The following is a 27,806-nucleotide window of genomic DNA, read 5'->3' as shown; positions in this document are numbered from 1 at the left end:
CCTGTGTCCATTGATCATCCTGTGGTAAATTCTATTGATTGGACATGATTTGGAAAGGCACACACCTGTCTATGTAAAGTCCCACAGTTGTCAGAGCAAAAACCAAACCATGAGGTGGAAGGAATTGTCCGTAGAGCTCTGAGACAGGATTGTGTCGAGACAAATCTGGGGAAGGGTACCAAAAAATGTCTGCAGCTTTGAAGGTCCTCAAGAACACAGTGGCCTCCATCATTCTTAAATGGAAGAAGTTTGGAACCACCATCTCTTTTCAGAGAGATGGCTGCACTGCCAAACTGAGCAATCGGGGGAGAAGGGTCTTTGTCAAAGAGGTGACCAAGAACCTGATGGTCACTCTGACTGAGCTCCTGTTCCTCTGTGGAGATGGGGGAACCTTCCAGAAGGACAACCATCTCTGCAGCACTCCACCAATCAGTTATTTATGGTAGAGGGGCCAGACAGAAGCCACTCCTCAGTAAAAGTCACATGACCGCCTGCTTGGAGTTTGCCAAAAGGCACCTAAAGAACTCTCAAACCATGAGAAACCAGATTTTCTGGTCTGATGAAACCAAGATTGAACTCTTGGCCTGAATGCCAAGTGTCACGTCTAGAGGAAACCTGGCACCATCCCTACAGTGAAGCATGGTGGTGGCAGAATCATGCTGTGAGGGTGTTTTTCAGTGACGGGGACTGGGAGACTAGTCAGGATCGAGGAAAAGATGAATGGAGCAAAGTACAGAGATCCTTGATGAAAACCTGCTCCGGACCTCAGACTGGGGCAAAGGTTCACCTTCCAACAGGACAATGACCCTAAGCACACAGCCAAGACAACGCAGGAGTGGCTTCGGGACAAGTCTCTGAATGTCCTTGAGTGGCCCAGCCAGAGTCCGGACATGAACTCAATTGAACATCTCTGGAGAGACCTGAAAATAGCTGTGCAGCGACGCTCCCCATCCAACCTGACAGAGCTTGAGAGGATCTGCAGAGAAGAATGGGAGAAACTCCCCAAATACAGGTGTGCCAAGCTTGTAGCGTCATACCCAAGAAGAATCAAGGCTGTAATCGCTGCCAAAGGTGCTTCAACAAAGTACTGAGTAAAGGGTCTGAATACTTATGTAAATGTAATATTTCAGTTTTATTTTTAAATACTACTTTAATACTATTTCAAATCTGTTTTTGCTATGTCATTATGGGGTATTGTGTGGATTGATGAGGACATTTAAAAAAATATCTAAAAAAATAATCAATTTTCGAATAAGGCTGTAGCGTAACAATGTGGAAAAGGTCAAGGGGTCTGAATACTTTTTGAATACACTGTACACACACACACACACACACACAAACACAGACAGTGTTGGAAGTAACACTGCATGCGGTGTGTGTGGTGTGATCTCTCTGCTCTGGAACCTTCCTCTCTCCCTCCAGGTTGAAGTGTCCATATGATGTCTCAGTAGACCTGGGAGCCTACTGCTTACAGAGTAGGTGATGATTTACACACTACGGTATCTCTGGAATCAGCATTCATGTTTCTTTTACCTCTGACTATAACGTGTGCGTGCTTGTGTGTGTAGGTGAGCTGGGGGACTGTGACCCTCTAGAGCATTCTCCTGAGCTGGTGTCAGAGTTTCGCTTCACACCCAATCAGAGTGAGACCATGGAGGCAGACATCTTTAACAAGTGGGTGGACTTAAGGTGAGTTAAAACGCCATCCAAAAGGACATCTTCACTGGTGTCTGTCTGAACAGACTGTAGGTCTGTCTGGATAAGAACACAGGGCATTTTCACTGGTGTCTGTCTGAACAGACTGTAGGTCTGTCTGGATAAGAACACAGGGCATCTTCACTGGTGTCTGTCTGAACAGACTGTAGGTCTGTCTGGATAAGAACACAGGGCATCTTCACTGGTGTCTGTCTGAACAGACTGTAGGTCTGTCTGGATAAGAACACAGGACATCTTCACTGGTGTCTGTCTGAACAGACTGTAGGTGTGTCTGGATAAGAACACAGGACATATTCACTGGTGTCTGTCTGAACAGACTGTAGGTCTGTCTGGATAAGAACACAGGGCATCTTCACTGGTGTCTGTCTGAACAGACTGTAGGTCTGTCTGGATAAGAACACAGGACATCTTCACTGGTGTCTGTCTGAACAGACTGTAGGTCTGTCTGGATAAGAACACAGGGCATCTTCACTGGTGTCTGTCTGAACAGACTGTAGGTCTGTCTGGATAAGAACACAGGACATATTCACTGGTGTCTGTCTGAACAGACTGTAGGTCTGTCTGGATAAGAACACAGGGCATCTTCACTGGTGTCTGTCTGAACAGACTGTAGGTGTGTCTGGATAAGAACACAGGACATCTTCACTGGTGTCTGTCTGAACAGACTGTAGGTGTGTCTGGATAAGAACACAGGACATATTCACTGGTGTCTGTCTGAACAGACTGTAGGTCTGTCTGGATAAGAACACAGGACATCTTCACTGGTGTCTGTCTGAACAGACTGTAGGTCTGTCTGGATAAGAACACAGGACATCTTCACTGGTGTCTGTCTGAACAGACTGTAGGTGTGTCTGGATAAGAACACAGGACATCTTCACTGGTGTCTGTCTGAACAGACTGTAGATCTGTCTGGATAAGAACACAGGACATCTTCACTGGTGTCTGTCTGAACAGACTGTAGGTCTGTCTGGATAAGAACACAGGACATCTTCACTGGTGTCTGTCTGAACAGACTGTAGATCTGTCTGGATAAGAACACAGGACATCTTCACTGGTGTCTGTCTGAACAGACTGTAGGTGTATCTGGATAAGAACACAGGACAGGTGATAATCACATGAACAATGTCTGGTTCTTTAACAACTCAGATAGTGTATCACTCTGGTGTTTTCTAGTGCTGTATCAAACCTATGTAAATCACCCTCTCTTTCAATCTCTCTCTGTTTGCCTCTGTCTGTGTGATGGATCAAGGGATTAATCCCAGGAGCGTCTTGATTGAATCCAGGCAGTATTTAACCCTGCTAGTGTATGATCGCTCCAATCTCAGATTAGATTACACACACAGATTACACACACACACTGGGGCTCACTGAGCTGACATGACACCAGTGAAAGCGAGAAACCCTACTGAGTTTCGCTCTCTCTCTATTGGCCAGATAAACCCCTAGGCCCTAATCTGTTGTGTACATCTGAACTGGATTACTGCAAGAAATCTGGAGGACATTCCACCCAGAGGGCAGGGTATGTGTGTTAGAGAGAGACTGAGCATGTGGTTTTGTTTCCCCAGGGGTAAGGATCCATCCCAGGCAGAGACCAGCTTCCTTAACAAGTGTAAATGGCTGGAGCTGTACGGAGTGGACATGCACTTTGTCAAGGTTGGTGCGTGTGCTGCTGTTGTCAGTGTGATGTTTTTGAAGAGAGTTGTGTTGTAGAGTAGCGCTGAGCGTGTGTGACTGTGTTGTCCTCAGGGAAGGGACGGAGCGGAGTACGCTCTGGGTCTCACTCCCACTGGCATCCTGGTGTTTGAGGGTTCCACCAAGATAGGCCTCTTCTTCTGGTAAACATGAACACTCCAAAACACAATGATATATTCTTGAAAACAGCTGCCTAGTCTGCAATGTCAACTGTGTGTGTGTTCCAGGCCCAAGATCACCCGCCTGGATTTCAAAAAGAGTCGACTCACCCTAGTGGTGACGGAGGACGATGATCAGGTGAGCAATACACAAATACCCGTGGCCATGACCCCACTCTCCGAGGGTGTCTGATATATGCAAAGAGAACCATTTCCATTTCACACCACCACACATTTACAGGCTACACACTTGTACGTGATCGTGATGTACGAGACCATTTCATTGACATTGAAATATTTGGACTGCTTTTGTCGGAGTGGTGTTTGATTGTGATTGGCTGTTGTGTGTTTAGGGGCGGGAGCAGGAGCACACCTTTGTGTTCCAGTTGGACAGTTCGAAGACGTGTAAACACTTGTGGAAATGTGCTGTGGAGAGCCACGCCTTCTTCCGGCTGCGCCAGCCCACTACTGGGAAGGCCTCCAGCAGTGACTTCACACGCCTTGGATCACGCTTCAGGTTCAGGTGGGTGGGGCTCGCACCGACACTCAACTCTACAACAGAGGTTGTGCCCAAAATGGCACCCTATTCCCTATATAGTGCACCACTTTTGACCAGAGTTCTAGGGTGCACTATATAGTGAATAGAGTGCCATGTTGGATGCACTCTGAGACTAGGTAGGGTTCTGGTCAAAAGTAGTGCACTAAAAGAGGACTAGTGCGCCATCCGAGATGCAAGTTCTGTCTCTATGGTTACATGATGGAAGCTATGGTTACAGGGAAATGCCGTTTGTTTACATGTCAAACTGAAATGACCTCTTCAGATATACACACTTCCATGCATCTATCACCACCATACAGGGACGCAGTATGTTGAGTCATGTAAATGTTCTGTACATCCTGACATGCCAAATACAGAGATGCCAGCTACTGTTCATCGTCGTTAAAGGGAAACTTGGGGGTTTTGGCAATGAAGCCCTTTATCTACTTCCCCAGAGTCAGATTGACTCAACGATACCATTTTATCTGCATCCAGTATTAAGGAAGTTATCAGCAGTTTCATGAGCCAATGCTAACTGGCATTAGGGCATGATTGGAAGTCTATGATATCTACTAGCATGCTAGCAGTTACCATAGACCTCCAGTCATTATGCTAATGCTAGTTAGCATATTCCTTTAAACTGGGTTGGTATATTCTCCACAGTACACACTATAGCCTATACCCTACAGCTCTACATCCCTACAGCTCCCAGCAGGGACATAAAAATGGTATCAACGAGTTAATCTGACTCACTGCCAAAATCCTGAAGTATCCTTTTAAAGTGTTCTCTCTCTCTCCTTCTAGTGGAAAGACTGAGTACCAGGCTACCCACGGAGGGAGGCTGAGGAGAGCCAGTACGTTTGAGAGGCGACCCAGCAAGAGATACCCCTCCCGCACTCACTCACTGGGTGGCAAGGGTTGGTATATTCTCCCAGTACACACTATCGCCTCTACCCTACAGCTCTACATCCCTACAGCTCCCAGTTCCCCCATACAGTAAAACACCCATACAGGCAGTTTCCCATGTCAATTCTCCTGTGCTTGATTCACTGACCTGATTAACCTGGCTTTCTCTCTCTCCACAGCCCTCTCTCCAGCCAAACCACCACATATCAGGTGGGTCCCTGAGAGCACAGGACAACCAAGCATTACAGAGCCTTTAGAAAGGATGCACACCCCTTGACCTTTTCCACATTTTGTTGTTACAAAGTGAGATTAAATGGATTTAATTGTGACTTTCTGTCAATGATCTACACAAAATATACTAATGTCAAAGTGGAAGAAAAATTCTAACATTTGTAAAAATTAAACACTAATATATCTTGATTAGATAAGTATTCAACCACCTGGGTCAATACATGTTAGAATCACCTTTGGCAGCGATTACAGCTGAGTCTTTCTGGGTAAATCTCTGAGCTTTCCACACCTGGACTGTGCAACATTTGCCTATAAATGTTTTTCTAAATTCTTCAAGCTCTGTCGAATTGGTTGTTGATCATTGCTAGACAACCATTTTCACTTTCAGGTCTTGCCATAGATTTTCAAGCAGATTTAAGTAAAAACTGTAACATTTACATTTACGTCATTTAGCAGCCGCTCAGGAACATTCACTGTCTTGGTAAGCAACTCCAGTATAGATTTGTTCTCGTGTTTTAGGTCATTGTCCTGCTGAAAGGTGAATTGATCTCCCAGTGTTTGGTGGAAAGCAGATTGAACCAGGTTTTCCTTTAGGATTTTTCCTGTGCTTAGCTCCATTACATTTTTATTTTTCTTTCTTGAAAAACTCCCCAGTCCTTAACAATTACAAGCATACCCATAACATGATGCAGCCACCACTATCCTTGAAAATATAGAGTGGTATTTTGGTGATGTGTTGCAAATTTGATTTGCCCCAAACATAACACTTTGTAATCAGAATAAAAAGTGAATTGCTTTGCCACATTGCAGTATTCCTTTAGTGCCTTGTTGCAAACAGGAGGAATATTTGTGTTCTGTACAGGCATCCTTCTTTTCACGTCGTCAATTAGGTTAGTATTGTGTAGTAACTACAATGTTGTTCCATCCTCAGTTCTCTCCTATCACAGCCCTTAAACTCTTTAACTGTTTGGCCTCATGGTTAAATCCCTGAGCAGTGTCCTTCCTCTCTGGCAGCTGAGTTAGGAAGGACGCCTGTATCTGTGTAGTGACTGGGTGTATTGATACACCATCCAAAGTGTAATTATTAACTTCACCATGCTCAAAGGGATATTCCATGTCTGCTTTATTGAATTTTTTTTACCAATAGGTGCCCTTCTTTGCGAGGCATTGTAAAACCTCCCTGGTCTTTGTGGTTGAATCTCTTTTAAATTCACTGCTCGACTAAGGGACCTTACAATTATCTGTATGTGTGGGGTACAGAGATGAGGTAGTCAATAAAAATATATATATATTATTTCACACATAGTGAGTCCATGCAACTTATTTTACATGTTAAGCACATTTTTACTTCTGAATTTATTTAGGCTTGCCAAAACTAAGGGGTTGAATACTTATTGACTCAAGACATTTCAGCTTTTGATTTGTAATTAATTTGTAAACATTTCTTAAAGCATAATTCCACTTGGACATTGAGGTGTTTATGTAGGCCGGTGAGCAAAACAAATCTATATTTAATCCATTTTGTAATTCAGGCTGTAACACAACAAAGTGGAGAAAGTCCAGGGGTGTGAGTACTTTCAGGAGGAGTTGTATGTTACGCCTCTATTCATGTTAAAGAGCAGTATGGTAATGAGCAAGATGTACATTTTATAACAATGTATGTAAATTGAAGATATGTTTCGGTTAATGATCTGTATGTAAATGTGATCTTATTGAGCAGTTATGTTGTTCTGTTTCAGCTCCCACACCAGCCCCGAACCTAGTCTACACCCGGTAAGACACACACACACACACACACAATGGTTCCTCTTGGATATGAAGGTTAAAAAGGAAAACGTCAGTGGATACCTTTGTGACTGATTACCATGGCAATGCATCTGCTATATTCAACTGAATATTATTTTCTGTGTTTTTCTCCATCTGTCTCTGTTCAGTACCAGCGTAACATCCCTATAGCCCATGAGCCTTGGCACCCAGCCCTCACTCCCCCCATCTACCTACAACACTCAGGACACACATCCCCGCACAGGTGAGACAGACAGACACATAGGTAAGGCAGTTGACGTCTTAATGGTGTATAGTGAGTCCCCCCCCCAGCCCCCAGAGTTCTCTCTCATTTCAGAGGTGCTCTTTCTCTCTGCCAGGTATCTCCACTGTCTTTTTCTTTTTGAATGTCTCTTTCACTTCATATCACTGTTACATCATTCATGTGTTGCATCATTTAGACAGGCTGTGTGTGTATGCTTACCGTGTGTGTCTGTGTATGCGTACCGTGTGTGTGTCATTTCCCATGTCCAGAGCGCCTGCCGCAGTAGCAGTGAGTCAAGAGCCCAGTCATCGGTCAGTACCAGAGAGGACCAGCGGATCTTTGCCAGGATCCATCAGTGTGGTGTACAGAGACAAGGTCATGACTGCACTCTGACCCCTCCACCCTGACCTCTACAGCTCTGACCCAGGACCCTGTCCTAAACCCACCTCTAAATCTAAACTCTAACACATACGCACATGCATAGGAGACAACTGGAATACAGAAGACGGAGAGAGACTGGGGGACAGAGAAACACTGGTTGTGGACTCATGGACCAAAATACCTCGCCATCCTCCTCCTCATCATCACCATCATTACACACCAGCCTTGTCTACCATGTGTCTTCTCCATCAGATCACCACCACCACCATGCTGTGGAGACAGACAGAGAGACTTTAAACACAGAGAACATAGAGAGATCTCTCTCCTAGTGGATTGGACCATGAGGTTTGATGTTCAGTACCTTGGTAGTTCATGTAATTGTTGTTAATAATTTAGTGGCTGAATGCTACCAAGTCGTCAAATGTAACTGGATAAGATTGAAATTCCGTTTATGCTTTACAAAACAATCATACCGCGACATTATTGTTCTGCCCAGTTAGCGGGTAGAATTGCTTTTAGCCAAATCCTTTTAGAGCAAGCCAAATAACTTCATGTTTTGAAAAGTTATCCTAGATCAGGATTCACTGTTTGAATGTAAGATGCCAATCATTTGAGTGTGTGAAGTAGTCTGTCACCATAAACTGCTGTAACTAGGGATCACATGGTTCTACATTACATCTGTAGGGGAATATAGCGACTTCGGAGATCTCAGCTAAACGATGAAGGAACATGTTCTTGTTAAATCCTTATCAGCGATATATACATTACAATATATACATTACAATAGGATGTCATGTTATGGAAGTCTTGAGTCTACCGCTGCAGATCTGCCTTTATTCTTCAGAGACATGAATGTTGTGTGTGAGGGGTTCTGGCTCAGCTTAATCAACCCACATAGATCAATAGAAAGGCTCTGATGACCTTGTTTACCTGTGTTCATGCTGATTGTGTTTACATCCTCAACATTCCTTCCTGTTGCCTCTTATCACAACCAGCCTTAGATTGGTTGCTACAGCCTTGTTGAATAAATACACTGCTTAAACTCCTTCACTGAAGTTGAATAATGTACACGTGTACACACACACACTGAATGACTGTTAAAATGATGTGCCATACACACACACACACACAGACTACCAAAGCACAGGTGGCTGGTTGTACCTTAATTGAGGAAGACGGGCTCATAGAATGTTATCAAACGTGGTTTCCATGAGCTGTCCTCCCCTCAGCAGCCTGTGTACCAAAGAGAGGTTTTAAAAACTGGTGTTACTGTGTGGTAATGAAGGTGGAACAGGGTGCTGGTCTGGTTCAGTGTTTCTGGACTGTGTGTTTGATTGAGGGTGATGTGCTGTCCCCAGTTTCCCTCTGAGTGGTCCTGTCCTGGGAGGGGAGCAGCAGTTCAGTGTTGAGGAGAACGAGGCGCCGTACTCTGGAAGCATACACCATCGCCACCGCAGACACACACACTACGACAACAGCCAGGAGACTTACTGTCACACACACAGCAAGAACCGTGAGTATACACATACACACCACGGCAGCCAGGGTATACACACCACGGCAGCCAGGGTATACACACCACGGCAGCCAGGGTACACACACCACGGCAGCCAGGGTACACACACCACGGCAGCCAGGGTACACACACCACGGCAGCCAGGTTACTGACGCCACGGCAGCCAGGTTACTGACGCCACGGCAGCCAGGGTATACACGCCACGGCAGCCAGGGTATACACGCCACGGCAGCCAGGGTATACACGCCACGGCAGCCAGGGTATACACGCCACGGCAGCCAGGGTATACACGCCACGGCAGCCAGGTTACTGACGCCACGGCAGCCAGGTTACTGACGCCACGGCAGCCAGGTTACTGACGCCACGGCAGCCAGGTTACTGACGCCACGGCAGCCAGGTTACTGACGCCACGGCAGCCAGGTTACAGACGCCACGGCAGCCAGGTTACAGACGCCACGGCAGCCAGGTTACTGACGCCACGGCAGCCAGGTTACAGACGCCACGGCAGCCAGGTTACAGACGCCACGGCAGCCAGGTTACAGACGCCACGGCAGCCAGGTTACTGACGCCACGGCAGCCAGGTTACAGACGCCACGGCAGCCAGGTTACAGACGCCACGGCAGCCAGGTTACAGACGCCACGGCAGCCAGGTTACTGACGCCACGGCAGCCAGGTTACTGACGCCACGGCAGCCAGGTTACTGACGCCACGGCAGCCAGGTTACTGACGCCACGGCAGCCAGGTTACTGACGCCACGGCAGCCAGGTTACAGACGCCACGGCAGCCAGGTTACAGACGCCACGGCAGCCAGGTTACTGACGCCACGGCAGCCAGGTTACACACGCCACGGCAGCCAGGTTACAGACGCCACGGCAGCCAGGTTACAGACGCCACGGCAGCCAGGTTACAGACGCCACGGCAGACGCCACGGCAGCCAGGTTACAGACGCCACGGCAGCCAGGTTACTGACGCCACGGCAGCCAGGTTACACACGCCACGGCAGCCAGGTTACAGACGCCACGGCAGCCAGGTTACAGACGCCACGGCAGCCAGGTTACAGACGCCACGGCAGCCAGGTTACAGACGCCACGGCAGCCAGGTTACAGACGCCACGGCAGCCAGGTTACTGACGCCACGGCAGCCAGGTTACACACGCCACGGCAGCCAGGTTACAGACGCCACGGCAGCCAGGTTACAGACGCCACGGCAGCCAGGTTACAGACGCCACGGCAGCCAGGTTACAGACGCCACGGCAGCCAGGTTACAGACGCCACGGCAGCCAGGTTACTGACGCCACGGCAGCCAGGTTACACACGCCACGGCAGCCAGGTTACAGACGCCACGGCAGCCAGGTTACAGACGCCACGGCAGCCAGGTTACAGACGCCACGGCAGCCAGGTTACAGACGCCACGGCAGCCAGGTTACAGACGCCACGGCAGCCAGGTTACAGACGCCACGGCAGCCAGGTTACAGACGCCACGGCAGCCAGGTTACAGACGCCACGGCAGCCAGGTTACTGACGCCACGGCAGCCAGGTTACAGACGCCACGGCAGCCAGGTTACAGACGCCACGGCAGCCAGGTTACAGACGCCACGGCAGCCAGGTTACAGACGCCACGGCAGCCAGGTTACTGACGCCACGGCAGCCAGGTTACAGACGCCACGGCAGCCAGGTTACAGACGCCACGGCAGCCAGGTTACTGACGCCACGGCAGCCAGGTTACTGACGCCACGGCAGCCAGGTTACTGACGCCACGGCAGCCAGGTTACTGACGCCACGGCAGCCAGGTTACTGACGCCACGGCAGCCAGGTTACTGACGCCACGGCAGCCAGGTTACAGACGCCACGGCAGCCAGGTTATATGTTAACTCTGTGTATGTGTTTAGAACACAGAGCCCCTCCCTGTCCTGTAGATGAGCTGGAGCTCTGTCTGCTCAACCCCCTGGAGACAGACAGCAACACCTCTCCCTGGCCTTCACTGCATGTCAACATGGACAACAAGGTACAGTTACACACCAGGTCAGACATATTTTAGCTGTTATTTTAATACACATTTGGACTCCGCCTCTCTCTCTCATCTCTCAGGCAGAGGAGAAGCAGTTGTCTGAGAAGTCTCTCCAGCCCTCCTCTCCCCACAGCCCTCCAGACCATCTCAAGTGTAACATCTTCAAAGCTCAGATGGAGGCTGTCTATAGAGTGAGTTCTGACCCCTGGTGATGGAGGCTGTCTATAGAGTGAGTTCTGACCCCTGGTGATGGAGGCTGTCTATAGAGTGAGTACTGACCCCTAGTGATGGAGGCTGTCTATAGAGTGAGTACTGACCCCTAGTGATGGAGGCTGTCTATAGAGTGAGTTCTGACCCCTGGTGATGGAGGCTGTCTATAGAGTGAGTTCTGACCCCTGGTGAGTGACGGAGGCTGTCTATAGAGTGAGTACTGACCCCTAGTGAGTGACGGAGGCTGTCTATAGAGTGAGTACTGACCCCTAGTGAGTGACGGAGGCTGTCTATAGAGTGAGTACTGACCCCTAGTGAGTGACGGAGGCTGTCTATAGAGTGAGTACTGACCCCTAGTGAGTGACGGAGGCTGTCTATAGAGTGAGTACTGACCCCTAGTGAGTGACGGAGGCTGTCTATAGAGTGAGTACTGACACCTAGTGATGGAGGCTGTCTATAGAGTGAGTACTGACACCTAGTGATGGAGGCTGTCTATAGAGTGAGTACTGACCCCTAGTGAGTGACGGAGGCTGTCTATAGAGTGAGTTCTGACACAGTGATGGAGGCTGTCTATAGAGTGAGTTCTGACACAGTGACGGAGGCTGTCTATAGAGTGAGTTCTGACACAGTGATGGAGGCTGTCTATAGAGTGAGTTCTGACACAGTGATGGAGGCTGTCTATAGAGTGAGTTCTGACACAGTGATGGAGGCTGTCTATAGAGTGAGTTCTGACACAGTGATGGAGGCTGTCTATAGAGTGAGTTCTGACACAGTGATGGAGGCTGTCTATAGAGTGAGTTCTGACACAGTGATGGAGGCTGTCTATAGAGTGAGTTCTGACCCTATTGAGTGTGTTTTTATAGTAGCCGTGTAAAAGATAACATCCTCTCTCATCCTCCTGTCCTCTCCTCTTCTCCTCTCTCATCCTCCTGTCCTCTCCTCTGTTATCCTCCTCTCCTCTTCTCCTCTTCTCCTCTGTTATCCTCCTGTCCTCTCCTCTTCTCCTCTGTCATCCTCCTCTCCTCTCTCATCCTCCTGTCCTCTCCTCTGTTATCCTCCTCTCCTCTTCTCCTCTTCTCCTCTGTCATCATCCTGTCCTCTCCTCTTCTCCTCTGTTATCCTCCTCTCCTCTTCTCCTCTGTTATCCTCCTGTCCTCTCCTCTTCTCCTCTGTCATCCTCCTCTCCTCTGTTACCCTCCTGTCCTCTCCTCTTCTCCTCTGTCATCCTCCTGTCCTCTCCTCTTCTCCTCTGTCATCCTCCTCTCCTCTTCTCCTCTGTCATCCTCCTCTCCTCTTCTCCTCTGTCATCCTCCTCTCCTCTTCTCCTCTGTCATCCTCCTCTCCTCTTCTCCTCTGTCATCCTCCTCTCCTCTTCTCCTCTGTCATCCTCCTCTCCTCTTCTCCTCTGTCATCCTCCTCTCCTCTTCTCCTCTGTCATCCTCCTCTCCTCTTCTCCTCTGTCATCCTCCTCTCCTCTTCTCCTCTGTCATCCTCCTCTCCTCTTCTCCTCTGTCATCCTCCTCTCCTCTTCTCCTCTGTCATCCTCCTCTCCTCTCCTGTTATCCTCCTGTCTTCTCCTCTCTCATCCTCCTGTCCTCTCCTCTGTTATCCTCCTGTCCTCTCCTCTGTTATCCTCCTGTCCTCTCCTCTGTTATCCTCCTGTCCTCTCCTCTGTCATCCTCCTGTCCTCTCCTCTTCTCCTCTGTCATCCTCCTGTCCTCTCCTCTTCTCCTGTCATCCTCCTGTCCTCTCCTCTTCTCCTGTCATCCTCCTGTCCTGTCATCCTCCTGTCCTCTCCTCTGTTATCCTCCTGTCCTCTCCTCTGTTATCCTCCTGTCCTCTCCTCTGTCATCCTCCTGTCCTCTCCTCTTCTCCTGTCATCCTCCTGTCCTCTCCTCTTCTCCTGTCATCCTCCTGTCCTGTCATCCTCCTGTCCTCTCCTCTTCTCCTCTGTCATCCTCCTGTCCTCTCCTCTGTCATCCTCCTGTCCTCTCCTCTGTCATCCTCCTGTCCTCTCCTCTGTCATCCTCCTGTCCTCTCCTCTGTCATCCTCCTGTCCTCTCCTCTGTCATCCTCCTGTCCTCTCCTCTGTCATCCTCCTGTCCTCTCCTCTGTCATCCTCCTGTCCTCTCCTCTGTCATCCTCCTGTCCTCTCCTCTGTCATCCTCCTGTCCTCTCCTCTTCTCCTGTCATCCTCCTGTCCTCTCCTCTTCTCTCAACCTCCTGTCCTCTTCTCTTCTCTCATCCTCCTCTCCTCTTCTCCTCTGTCATCCTCTTGTCCTCTCCTCTTCTTCCTCTCTTGATGAAGGATGCTCCGCTGACGCCCAGAGGGAAGACCTGTAGTCAGGAGATCAACGACAGGCCAGTAGTAGCAGTGATACATTACTCTTCCCAGTGTGTGTGTGTGTGTTTGATGGTGGATGATAATGCTATGTGTGTCTCAGGTATCAGAGCTCCAGTCAGGACTCTCGAGACTCTGCCACTTCCAGTCTGACCACAGAGAAAACGTCCCTCCGCCCCGACCACAACTCAACCACAGACAGACCCGCCAAGTCTAACCCTAACACCAACCGCAGGAAAAGACTGGTCAGGCAGTTCAGCTTGTAAGTATGGCAGGGTATTCACAACCTGCTCTGGGATTCCATACGATGCTCATAGCTGTGTCCTGTACTCAACATACTGTCATAACCTAGCCACTCTACACAAAAACCTATGATGTCAGTTATTCACTACTCATGTGACACATTTAGAATGCTGTGGCTGAACACTGTCCTGTAATTGGTCCTCAGTAACCATGAGGACGAGGACAATCTCCCAGAGGCCCTTGCAGCGATCTCTTCCCGGAGCACTGGGAAGTGTGGATCTAACAACTCACTGGACAACCAGACACAACCCTCCATATACCCTCAGGAAACTAACACACAGGTCATCACACCCCAGAGCACTCAGCAACACACTCTTTTCATAGCAGAGCATTTGTCCATTTGGATCAGAGCCTTGTCATTTCTAAGCAAATACCAGGATAATAGTAGATTGTGAACTGAACAGTTTTGTGTGTGTTGCAGATGGACATGCCGACACTGGAGCTGAGGAGTCCATGCTGTGAGCATTCTCCCTCTCCCCACCTCTCCACTTCCTACTACCACACCTCCATCCCTCCCCTGGTACCCTGCCTCGCCTCTCACACCAACAGGTAACACACACTCAGGTTACACACACACACTCAGGTTACAGACACACTTAACACACAAATCCCAGTCATGTAACATTCCTCATGATGATCTGTGTGTGTGTGTTTAGCGGGGAGGAGATGAGGTTGGACAGAGAGAAGATTCTCAGGGCTCTCCTGATGACGGAGCTCTGAGTCCGTGACCCCTGTGACATCATGGATGCCTCATGGACCTGGTCTGAGACGACCTTCAGGAGTCCCATGTCCACTGGCTGCACTCAGCACTCAGCATTTACTGTACATAATGCAGTCAACCTTTCTAGATTTGCATACAGAAGACTTTGCTTAAGTGTTATTTTAAAAGGAACATGTTTTATGTCTACCCACACTACACACCCTGTAATAACATGCTCCCACACTACACACCCTGTAACAACACGCTCCCACACTACACACCCTGTAATAACATGCTCCCACACTACACACCCTGTAACAACACGCTCCCACACTACACACCCTGTAATAACATGCTCCCACACTGCACACCCTGTAATAACATGCTCCCACACTGCACACCCTGTAATAACATGCTCCCACACTACACACCCTGTAACAACACGCTCCCACACTACACACCCTGTAACAACACGCTCCCACACTACACACCCTGTAATAACATGCTCCCACACTGCACACCCTGTAATAACATGCTCCCACACTGCACACCCTGTAATAACATGCTCCCACACTACACACCCTGTAACAACACGCTCCCACACTACACACCCTGTAACAACACGCTCCCACACTACACACCCTGTAATAACATGCTCCCACACTGCACACCCTGTAATAACATGCTCCCACACTACACACCCTGTAATAACATGCTCCCACACTGCACACCCTGTAATAAGATGCTCCCACACTGCACACCCTGTAATAACATGCTCCCACACTACACACCCTGTAACAACATGCTCCCACACTGCACACCCTGTAATAACATGCTCCCACACTGCACACCCTGTAATAACATGCTCCCACACTACACACCCTGTAACAACACGCTCCCACACTACACACCCTGTAACAACACGCTCCCACACTACACACCCTGTAATAACATGCTCCCACACTGCACACCCTGTAATAACATGCTCCCACACTACACACCCTGTAATAACATGCTCCCACACTGCACACCCTGTAATAACATGCTCCCACACTGCACACCCTGTAATAACATGCTCCCACACTACACACCCTGTAACAACATGCTCCCACACTACACACCCTGTAATAACACGCTCCCACACTACACACCCTGTAATAACATGCTCCCACACTACACACCCTGTAATAACATGCTCCCACACTGCACACCCTGTAATAACATGCTCCCACACTACACACCCTGTAATAACATGCTCCCACACTGCACACCCTGTAATAACATGCTCCCACACTACACACCCTGTAATAACATGCTCCCACACTACACACCCTGTAATAACATTCTCCCCACACTGCACACCCTGTAATAACATGCTCCCACACTGCACACCCTGTAATAACATGCTCCCACACTGCACACCCTGTAATATGCTCCCACACTGCACACCCTGTAATAACATGCTCCCACACTACACACCCTGCAATAACATGCTCCCACACTGCACACCCTGCAACAACATGCTCCCACACTACACACCCTGCAATAACATGCTCCCACACTGCACACCCTGTAATAACATGCTCCCACACTACACACTCTGCAACAACATGCTCCCACACTGCACACCCTGTAATAACATGCTCCCACACTACACACCCTGCAATAACATGCTCCCACTGCACACCCTGTAATAACATGCTCCCACACTACACACTCTGCAACAACATGCTCCCACACTACACACCCTGCAATAACATGCTCCCACACTACACACCCTGTAATAACATGCTCCCACACTGCACACTCTGCAACCATATGCTCCCACACTACACACTCTGCAACAACATGCTCCCACACTACACACCCTGCAATAACATGCTCCCACACTACACACCCTGCAATAACATGCTCCCACACTACACACCCTGCAACAACATGCTCCCCACACTACACACCCTGCAACAACATGCTCCCCACACTACACACCCTGTAATAACATGCTTCCACACTACACACCCTGCAACAACATGCTCCCACACTACACACCCTGCAACAACATGCTCCCACACTACACACCCTGCAACAACATGCTCCCACACTACACACCCTGCAACAACATGCTCCCACACTACACACCCTGTAATAACACGCTCCCACACTACACACCCTGTAATAACACGCTCCCACACTACACACCCTGTAATAACACGCTCCCACACTACACACCCTGTAATAACACGCTCCCACACTACACACCCTGTAATAACACGCTCCCACACTACACACCCTGTAATAACACGCTCCCACACTACACACACTGTAATAACACGCTCCCACACTACACACACTGTAATAACACGCTCCCCACACTACACACCCTGTAATAACATGCTCCCACACTACACACCCTGTAATAACTTGCTCCCACACTACACACCCTGTAATAACATGCTCCCACACTACACACCCTGTAATAACATGCTCCCACACTACACACCCTGTAATAACATGCTCCCCACACTACACACCCTGTAATGAGATGCTCCCACACTACACACCCTGTAATAACAAGCTCCCACACTACACACCCTGTAATAACACGCTCCCACACTACACACCCTGTAATAACACGCTCCCACACTACACACCCTGTAATAACACGCTCCCACACTACACACCCTGTAATAACACGCTCCCAAACTACACACCCTGTAATAACACGCTCCCAAACTACACACCCTGTAATAACACGCGCCCCACACTACACACCCTGTAATAACATGCGCCCCACACTACACACCCTGTAATAACATGCTCCCACACTACACACCCTGTAATAACTTGCTCCCACACTACACACCGTGTAACAACATGCTCCCACACTACACACCGTGTAACAACATGCTCCCACACTACACACCGTGTAACAACATGCTCCCACACTACACACCGTGTAACAACATGCTCCCACACTACACACCGTGTAACAACATGCTCCCACACTACACACCGTGTAACAACATGCTCCCACACTACACACCGTGTAACAACATGCTCCCACACTACACACCGTGTAACATGCTCCCACACTACACACCGTGTAACATGCTCCCACACTACACACCGTGTAACATGCTCCCACACTACACACCGTGTAACAACATGCTCCCACACTACACACCGTGTAACAACATGCTCCCACACTACACACCGTGTAACAACATGCTCCCACACTACACACCGTGTAACATGCTCCCACACTACACACCGTGTAACAACATGCTCCCACACTACACACCGTGTAACAACATGCTCCCCACACTACACACCGTGTAACAACATGCTCCCACACTACACACCGTGTAACAACATGCTCCCACACTACACACCGTGTAACAACATGCTCCCACACTACACACCCTCTAATAACATGATCCCACACTACACACCCTGTAATAATATGCTCCCACACTACACACCCTGTAATAACATGCTCCCACACTACACACACTGTAATAACATGCTCCCCACACTACACACCGTGTAACATGCTCCCACACTACACACCGTGTAACATGCTCCCACACTACACACCGTGTAACATGCTCCCACACTACACACCGTGTAACATGCTCCCACACTACACACCGTGTAACAACATGCTCCCACACTACACACCGTGTAACAACATGCTCCCACACTACACACCGTGTAACAACATGCTCCCACACTACACACCGTGTAACATGCTCCCACACTACACACCGTGTAACATGCTCCCACACTACACACCGTGTAACAACATGCTCCCACACTACACACCGTGTAACAACATGCTCCCACACTACACACCGTGTAACAACATGCTCCCACACTACACACCCTGTAATAACATGCTCTCACATTACACACCCTGTAATAACATGCTCCCTACACTACACAACATGCTCCCTACACTACACACCCTGTAACAACATGCTCCCCACACTACACACCCTGTAATAACATTCTCCCTACACTACACACCCTGTAATAACATTCTCCCTACACTACACATCCTGTAATAACATGCTCCCACACTACACACCCTGTAATAACATGCTCCCACACTACACTCCCTGTAATAACATGCTCCCACACTACACACCCTGTAACAACATGCCCGCCACACTACACACCCTGTAACAACATGCTCCCACACTGCACACCCTGTAACAACATGCTCCCACACTGCACACCCTGTAACAACATGCTCCCACACTGCACACCCTGTAACAACATGCTCCCACACTACACACCCTGTAATAACATGCTCCCACACTACACACCCTGTAATACCATGCTCCCCACACTACACACCCTGTAATACCATGCTCCCCACAACACACACCCTGTAATAACATGCTCCCCACACTACACACCCTGTAACAACATTCTCCCACACTACACACCCTGTAACAACACGCTCCCACACTACACACCCTGTAACAACACGCTCCCACACTACACACCCTGCAACAACACGCTCCCACACTACACACCCTGCAACAACACGCTCCCACACTACACACCCTGTAATAACACGCTCCCACACTACACACCCTGTAATAACACGCTACCCACACTACACACCCTGTAATAACACGCTCCCACACTACACACCCTGTAATAACACGCTCCCTACACTACACACCCTGTAACAACACGCTCCCACACTACACACCCTGCAACAACACGCTCCCACACTACACACCCTGCAACAACATGCTCCGAGAGAATCACATATCCTGGCAGGCAGAGGGACAGGTGAATGCTAAAGTAGTAAGGTTACTGCTGGGAATCCTACGCAATCAAAGCCCTAACTGTTTAAATGATGACACAAATAATTTGTCATGACGTATTGTCTTGTTGATCTGCTTTAATGAAACTGCTACATGCTGGTAACTGTTCCCAGGTGAAGAGCTGCAGTCCCGGTCTTGTCCTGTAGATGGAGACACACCCAAACAGACTGCAGCTTGGATCAGTTGTAGTTTGCCATGACCACTACCTGGATCAGGCCTTTATACATCCTCCTTATCATTCATCTTAGAATTAAACTGATCCTAGGCCTGTGGTTACATATAACTAACTGGAGAGTTTGGGTCAGAGCTCAGGTTACAGCTCTGCCATGTTTCTGTGCAGTTCCTTATTGCTGTTCTTGTCTATGTTCTATACCCGTGTTTAACCTTAATAAAGACAACATGGCCACTTTAACAAACATCCTGTTCTCTGTCTGGCCTCTGCATGGGAAGTGCGTTGGTGTGTGTGTGGGTGGGTGTGTCAGGTGAATCAAGAGAAACCGGTGCATAAACAGGATCAGGTAGAGTGAGCGAGAATGTGGGTGGGGTCATAGTGTTATACAATGCTAATTCTGCCCTCAGGGGGTCCTAGTGCTTCTTGTTTTCCCTCTTCCTCTACCCTCATCTCCCTCTCTCTCCCTCCATTCTTTACTGCTAGAATTACCTCTGTTTCAGGATGACAATAGTACTGTGAGAGAAGGTGTGTGAGGGACAGAGTCAGTACACCGTGGCAGGGAGTTCTCAGTGTTCCTCCTCCAGCCACATTCTGTCAACAGCGGCCTCACCTTAGCAGTACGAGAGAGGTGTGGGAGTGTGTGAACGCAGAAAATCACAGACCCACTCATCATAGGTTCTTCACTCCAATTTGATCACTTGATTGTTGTAATGAATTCGCAGACAGTGCGTTTGATTTGTAATCAATGAGTTTCCCAGACAGGCTTGTTCCACATGTTCTATTTATTAGAGTGTCAGTGTGGTCACAGGAGAGTTCCCTGGACAGCCAGGGACCCACAGTCACAGCAGACATCAATGTATTACATCATTAACGTATTACATCATCATGGGCCATTTATAGCTCTACGGTCTAATCTGGCCTTCATGGGAGTAAAACACACTGAGTTTCAATAGTCTGAAGCGCAGTCGTCTCCTTGCCTCATCTCCTCGCCTCCCCTCCTTAGTCTGCACTGATCTGAAAACTCATGATAGATGAGAACAATATGTCCTTTTATGTCAGTGAAGTAGACTGTTGAGATGCAGGCACAGTGACATTACAGTAAGGAATCAGAGAGCACAGTGGTAAATCTCCATCACAGTGAGTTGGGACCAAGCTGGGTAAGGCAATAGACAGTGGTGGAAAAAGTACTCAATTGTCATACTTGAGTAAAAGTGAAGATAATAGAAAATGACTTTAGTAAAAGTCTAAAAGTATCTGGTTTTAAATGTCCTTAAGTACAGTGGTGGAAAAAGTACTCAACTGTCGTAAAAAAAAGTCAATTCATTTACAAATGCAGTATTGTATTTTCGTGAGTCCGCCAGATCTGAGGCAGTAGGGATTACAACGCGTTATATTGATAGGTGTGTGAATTGGACCATATTACTGTCCAGCCTGAGCATTCAAAATGTAACTTGTAATTTTAGGTGTCAGGGAAAATGTATGGAGTAAAAAGTACATTGTTTTATTTAGGAACGTAATGGATAGTCAAAAATATAAATAGTAAAGTACAGATACCCCCCAAAAATGACTTAAGTAGTATTTTAAAGTATTTTTACTTAAGTACTTTACACCACCGGCAACAGGAATAGCAATCTCCTGGCTCTGGGCTCAGCTTGGCGTCATATACAAAAGGCAAGGGTGGAGTGGAACTAGGCAAACATAAACAGGTTAGATGGGAGGGGTGTGGGAGTGATTCAGCATTTGACTAACTACATGTAACCTTTATGTCAGACACTATGCTGTTGATATACAGTATAATCTGTATAGTCATCTGATTGGTTAGCAGTGCTTTATATTTGCCATAACATGTAAACATCTGAGTGTAGCTAGCACTACTAACTTCTTCATGCAGGAGGCTTCCTAATACAACGTTCTAGTATTGGATTGTAAAAGTATAGAAAGTATAAAGAAATAAAATGTAATTTAACGTTTTTAGACAGACAGTATAAAATATATACATATACGTATCTAGAGAGAGTAGTGCAGTATGCACATTCCTCTCTCTCTCTCTCTCTCTCTCTCTCTCTCTCTCTCTCCACACACACATCCACACGCACGTATACACACACACACACACGTACACGCATTCACAAGCACTTACACACATACACAAATGCATGCAAGTCCTGAAGAAAGGTTCAGATCAATAATTAGTACTAAACGCAGCTCTACTTCTAACAGACGTCTCCTGAAGTGGTTGTAACATCTTAGAACGTCTCTAGAAAGCTTTAAAAAAAGAATAAAAAAAATACTATTTTTAAAATACTATGTGCAATATAGAGCTGCTGCTGTTTGGCTGAGCCAAAGCTCTGATATAAAATACATTTCTGCTCTCATGCATATACACTGTACATACCACAAAACTCAGACAGGGAACACACATCAGAGCTGGAGGCCAGGACATTACCCCACATGTCCTTTGGGGGGGGGGCGTGCGTGCGCGCATGTGTGTATTGTATTGTGTGATATTGTGGTGCAGGGGTGTCAAACTTTCGGCACAGTTTAATATAGTATGTCTTATATATAAAAATGTTTGAAATATAACCACTTTTCACTGTGGCCCTCCAGATCTGGGTGAAACCCCAATGTGGCCCTTGGCCCTCCTGGTATAGTGTGTGGGTAGTGAGTGACAGTGTGTGGATCTTTGAGCCTTCTACAGCATATTTAGGTCCAGGTAGTGCCCTCCCTGCCTGGTCAGGAGAGGGGGGAAGGGCATCAGAGCATCACCGCTGCTGGACTGACCAATCATACTGCTCAGTCCAGGCAATGCCTCCATAGGACTCTACAGAGAGAGGGAGAGAGGCAGGGAGAGAGAGAGGGCGAGGAAGATAGAGAGAGGAAGTGAAAAGAGAGAAAACGTCAGTACAAGGAAAGGAGTCCATGTGGTTTGAAGGTTTCTTGTCCCAGCACCAGAGGATTCCATCACCTAGTCCACCAGCTCCCCACCTGACACTAGTACAGCAGTGATAACACTATCTAGCACACTACAACGCCCCAGGGAGGAAAGGGGAACACACCATGGAAGGGCTGAGTCAGACAGCACCAGGTAGAAATTGACCATATAGAACAGGTACAGTTCTAGGTTCCACCAGAGAATGTGGTTAGAGCGTTGGGCCTGTAACCAAAATGGTTGCTAGGTCGAATCCCCGAGCTGACAAGGTATAAATCTGTCGTTCTGCCCCTGAACAAGGCGGTTAACCCACTGTTCCTTGGCCATCATTGTAAATAAGAATTTGTTCTTAACTGACTTACCTAGTTAAATAAAATAAAAATCTGATCCTAGATCTGAGGTTAGGATTGGGTGTGTGGTGTATTCTGATCCTAGAGGTTCGGATTGGGTTTGTGGGGTAATCTGATCTGCACTGTAAAAATACTGATGTCAAGAAGGAAATCAGCTGGAATAGGATTGTGAGTTTTCTCAACAAGAATGTTGTTTAACAAACTCACAATCCTATTGCAGCTGGTTGCCACAGATCTAGGATCAGATTATCCAACTCACTCAATCCTAACCACAGATCTAGGATCAGATTACCACACACACACACACACACACACACACACAATCCAAATGTGAACCATCAGGGGGTAAAAGACATCTGATCCTGGACCAGTGGTTGGGGGGGAACTTCTACTCTGTGTCCCGATCAACACAACATTCTCTGTTGGAACCATCATCTTTTTTTACAGTGTGTGGTTTGGGGCATTAAAATCCCCCCTAGCTAGACTCTACCCCGTGACCCCCTAGTAACCCGGAATCTCAAACCACACCCACAACCACGTCGTCCCGGAGACGAAGGAAAGGAGAAACACGCCCCATGACCCTGTCAGCCAATCCTTACCTTCCGCCTGCCTAGGACACACCCCTTAAATACACACCCACTCTTTGGGCTGCATGAGCAGGGTCCGGGAGGGATCGTGATCGTGCATGTTAGCATGAGCGTGCACAAGGCCATCCTCAGTAGCGTACTATAGTGTTGAAGGGGACAGAGACACAGCGGACTGAGACAGAGACAGGCTGGGCTGTGTGTTCAGAAGAGTCAGCCTTTACAAGATGCTTACTGCTGATTTATCTACAGTATATAGTATCACCTCAACTTCCAAACTAATGTTCATGAGCACAGGCTGAACTCACTGGCTATTTCCTAGTGTATCAGTGAGGAGCAGCCTCTTGTAAATCAAGTCCATGCAGGCAGTGGAGATCCACCCAACAGAATGCCTGTGGGTGTTTGTGAGGGAGGGAACAGAACAGGAAGGGTAGACTTGACTAACTTGTTTGATAGCCTCCAGGCAGACACAGTGGATACCTGACAGTGTAGTACACTCCTCCATTAGCAGATTTGAATACTTCCTTTGGATCGACCGTGAGACATGAGAGGACACGGCAACACATACTATACCGGTCACCTTACACACACACACACACTTTCTCTAACACACATGAACGTACACACAGTCTTGTATATCTAAGCGTGTGGGGACACACAACTCAGTCTCATTCAAAATCCTATTTTTCCTAACCCCTAAACCTACCCTAACCTTAACCCTAACCTTAACGCCGAAACCTAACCCCTAACCCTAAAACTAACCCTAGCTCCTAAACCTAAACCTAATTCTAACATGCTGACCAGACCGGGCATGTCGCGTGCGCGAGCGTCGCAAAATAAATTTAGAAATCCATGTTATTCAATTATTGCACCCACACTGCTCGCGCGCGCCAACGAGCGTCTGCGATGCCAAGGGCTAAAATAGAACTCCTTTCTATTTCTGACGCAGATCGCGCTGCAAGTCCTGCCTCTCCCATCTCCTCATTGGTTTATAGAAGCAGGTACCCACGTGCCATCTCCTCATTGGTTATACCCACATGGGTGATTGAAAGACGAACTGTTTTGCTGGTTGTCGTGGTAATACTATGAAAGTGTAGATGCCAATCACCATATAAATTCAAAGATGAAAAAGCCTGGAAGGAGGAGAGATGACTAGAAACATTTACATTTACAATTCGGTTGGCCGTTTTATGTGTGGATTAATTGTCGGAGTAGAGGACCTTGTGCATTTCAGGTAAAATAACAACTCAATGTTTATATCCCAGGACAAATTAGCTAGCAACAGCAAGCTAGCTAAATAGGACAAATTAGCTAGCAAGTGCAAGCTAACTAGCTAAATTGCCATACATGTTTAATGCTTTTCGACATGTCCCCAAATTAATGTCATTGGTTCAGAGTTTGTTTTGCTTTTTTAACCTGCGTGTCGTGATCGCGTTTGGTGTAGGGGGACAAAATAAATGTATGCACGATGGTGCACGTGCGCAGCCGGTTTGGGTTCCGTGTTACCCTAACAATAAACCTCCTAGAAATAGCATTTCACCTTGTGGGGACTAACAACATGTTTGTTTACTATTCTTGTGGGGACTTCTCTTCCCCACAAGTATAGTTAAACACGTCCAAGTGCACACACACACACACACACACACACACACACACACACACACACACACACACACACACACACACACACACACACTGTTTACCTGGTATCCCTGAATGGTGTTGAGCAGTTCTTTATAGGCGAGGCCATGCATACGGACCACTCCCCCAGGGGAGGGCAGGGGGGTGGGGGAGGGGTAGTACCCTATAGTGTTGGGAGAACCTGGGGGGCTGGAGAGAGGGAGGGGAGAAGAGAGGAGAGGAGAGAGAGAGGGTGAGAAGAGAGGAGAGAGAGAGGGAGAAGAGAGGAGAGAGGGTGAGGAGAGAGATAGGGTGAGAAGAGAGGAGAGAGAGGGAGAAGAAAGTGTGAAGCGAGGAGAGAGAGGGGGAGAGGAGAGAGAGAGGGAGAAGAGAGGAGAGAGAGGACAGAGAGAGGGAGAAGAGCGTGAGAAGAGAGGAGAGAGAGAGGGCGAAGAGAGGAAAGAGGGAGAAGAGAGTGAGAAGAGAGGAGAGAGAGGGTGAGAAGAGAGTGAGGGGGAGATATAAGGAGTGAGTTGGAGAGGCCATAACAAACAGAGCATTATACATCCTGAAATGACATGAGGTGTGTGTGCTTAGAGTCATACAGTAAATATCTGTTAATAAGGAAAAAACACACAATTTCACATGTGGAAAATCATGTGAAAATGTGTTTTTTGTAACACTTCATGTGTTTTCACTTGTAGTTTCATGTTATCACATGTTGCTTTACATGTTGTCACATTATCACATTAACTTCATATAAGATCACATGAAAACGTTTTTGGAAAACGTCACGTGTTCACGTGAACTCCATGTGGTTTTTCCATCAGGGATATCACATCCAAATGAACGTCAATGCTGAGGAGGAGGGGAGGGGAAGGGGGAGGGGGAGGGGGAGGGGAGGGGAAGGGGGAGGGGGAGGGGGAGGGGAAGGGGGAGGGGAGGAGAGAGAGGTCATTGTGGTCTTAGTGCTGTTTGCTCTTCCGTCTGATACCACACTACTGTTCAGTTATTAACTACCCTTGTGTATGTCCCCTCCCTCCCAGCCCCCAAGGCACTTACAGGATATGACTGGATGGTTTATGGGGCTAACACTTCTTATCTGGGGCACTGATATCATTAACTACCCTTGTGTATGTCCTTCCCCACAAGCCATAATAGTCCTTACCTGGGATAGTATGCAGTGTAGTTCATGTAGAGCTGAGTGCTAGCTGGGTAGTAGGCGTGTCCAGGTCCTAGGGGGCGGGGACTCAGCAGCACCTGCCCAATGGGTGGGAAGAGGCCGGCAGCCTCAGCCGGCAGGATGGAAGGGACGGGTGGGAAGGAGTAGGAGGGAGGAGACAGACCTGGGGAGGGGGGATTGGGGGTGGGGGGGGGTAGTTAGACAACACGCCAAGGCAAGGACACGGAAAGGACACATGCCCAACACGGCACACAGAGAACTACAGATCCCCTGGTCCCCTCTAAAGACGGCCGCTGTAAGCAGACTACAGTGTGCTTCCCAGTCGTCTACAATGGCTGTGTGACATGGTCCGGCCGTAGTTTGTTTCTAGGAGAGGCTTCTGCAACAACCACCCTCCTCAACGAACACCTTTAGTTTCTACAGACGTGTGTTTGGGCTTGACTCCTGACCCCACTAATGACCTCACTATTACTAGACATCACAATGACTAGACATCACCATCACTACACACCATCACTACACACCAGAGCTCAATGACTAGACATCTCCATCACTACACACCAGAGCTCAATGACTAGACATCTCCATCACTACACACCAGAGCTCAATGACTAGACATCTCCATCACTACACACCAGAGCTCAATGACTAGACATCTCCATCACTACACACCAGAGCTCAATGACTAGACATCACCATCACTACACACCAGAGCTCAATGACTAGACATCTCCATCACTACACACCAGAGCTCAATGACTAGACACCACCATCACTACACACCATCACTACACACCAGAGCTCAATGACTAGACATCACCATCACTTCACACCAGAGCTCAATGACTAGACATCTCCATCACTACACACCAGAGCTCAATGACTAGACATCTCCATCACTACACACCAGAGCTCAATGACTAGACATCACCATCACTTCACACCAGAGCTCAATGACTAGACATCTCCATCACTACACACCAGAGCTCAATGACTAAACATCTCCATCATTACACACCAGAGCTCAATGACTAGACATCACCATCACTACACACCATCACTACACACCAGAGCTCAATGACTAGACATCTCCATCACTACACACCAGAGCTCAATGACTAGACATCTCCATCACTACACACCAGAGCTCAATGACTAGACATCTCCATCACTACACACCAGAGCTCAATGACTAGACATCTCCATCACTACACACCAGAGCTCAATGACTAGACATCTCCATCACTACACACCAGAGCTCAATGACTAGACATCACCATCACTACACACCATCACTTCACACCAGAGCTCAATGACTAGACATCTCCATCACTACACACCAGAGCTCAATGACTAGACATCTCCATCACTACACACCAGAGCTCAATGACTAGAC

At 48.0% G+C, this 27,806-nt stretch overlaps 2 protein-coding genes across 6 annotated transcripts in view; one reads left to right on the top strand and one right to left on the bottom strand.

The window, feature by feature from the left end:
- Positions 1-19,988, top strand: part of LOC106605949 (band 4.1-like protein 4B) — a 28,933-nt gene extending 8,945 nt beyond the window's left edge. The window contains exons 6-22 of one of the 2 annotated variants that reach the window (XM_082960241.1): positions 1,423-1,475; positions 1,569-1,689; positions 3,282-3,369; positions 3,463-3,551; positions 3,636-3,705; positions 3,920-4,089; positions 4,909-5,021; positions 5,190-5,220; positions 6,981-7,014; positions 7,176-7,270; positions 9,010-9,164; positions 11,056-11,171; positions 11,255-11,365; positions 13,693-13,987; positions 14,174-14,309; positions 14,450-14,577; positions 14,685-19,988. In XM_082960241.1, coding sequence (XP_082816367.1) covers positions 1,423-1,475; positions 1,569-1,689; positions 3,282-3,369; positions 3,463-3,551; positions 3,636-3,705; positions 3,920-4,089; positions 4,909-5,021; positions 5,190-5,220; positions 6,981-7,014; positions 7,176-7,270; positions 9,010-9,164; positions 11,056-11,171; positions 11,255-11,365; positions 13,693-13,878 — 1,432 coding nt within the window. In that variant the 3' untranslated portion in view covers positions 13,879-13,987; positions 14,174-14,309; positions 14,450-14,577; positions 14,685-19,988. Of the gene's footprint in view, positions 1-1,422; positions 1,476-1,568; positions 1,690-3,281; positions 3,370-3,462; positions 3,552-3,635; positions 3,706-3,919; positions 4,090-4,908; positions 5,022-5,189; positions 5,221-6,980; positions 7,015-7,175; positions 7,271-7,539; positions 8,702-9,009; positions 9,165-11,055; positions 11,172-11,254; positions 11,366-13,692; positions 13,988-14,173; positions 14,310-14,449; positions 14,578-14,684 lie in introns of those variants that run through there. The other variant, XM_082960243.1, reaches the window with a different exon arrangement.
- Positions 19,989-20,508: 520 nt separating this feature from the next.
- The window catches only part of LOC106570743 (epithelial splicing regulatory protein 1), a 31,781-nt gene continuing 24,483 nt past the window's right edge, over positions 20,509-27,806 (bottom strand). For 2 of the 4 annotated variants that reach the window (XM_082960238.1, XM_082960239.1), the window contains exons 12-15: positions 26,396-26,573; positions 25,311-25,437; positions 23,623-23,749; positions 20,509-22,565 (exon numbers count right to left, since the gene is read on the bottom strand). In XM_082960238.1, coding sequence (XP_082816364.1) covers positions 23,648-23,749; positions 25,311-25,437; positions 26,396-26,573 — 407 coding nt within the window. In that variant the 3' untranslated portion in view covers positions 20,509-22,565; positions 23,623-23,647. The remainder of the gene's footprint in view (positions 22,566-23,622; positions 23,750-25,310; positions 25,438-26,395; positions 26,574-27,806) is intronic. The other 2 variants (XM_045698392.2, XM_082960236.1) reach the window with 1 other exon arrangement.

Source organism: Salmo salar, chromosome 02 (assembly GCF_965601325.2).
Source record: "Salmo salar chromosome 02, fSalSal1, whole genome shotgun sequence".
Taxonomy (NCBI): domain Eukaryota; kingdom Metazoa; phylum Chordata; class Actinopteri; order Salmoniformes; family Salmonidae; genus Salmo; species Salmo salar.
The sequence above is the reverse complement of the archived record's forward strand: the minus strand, read 5'-3'. Positions and strand labels throughout refer to the sequence as shown.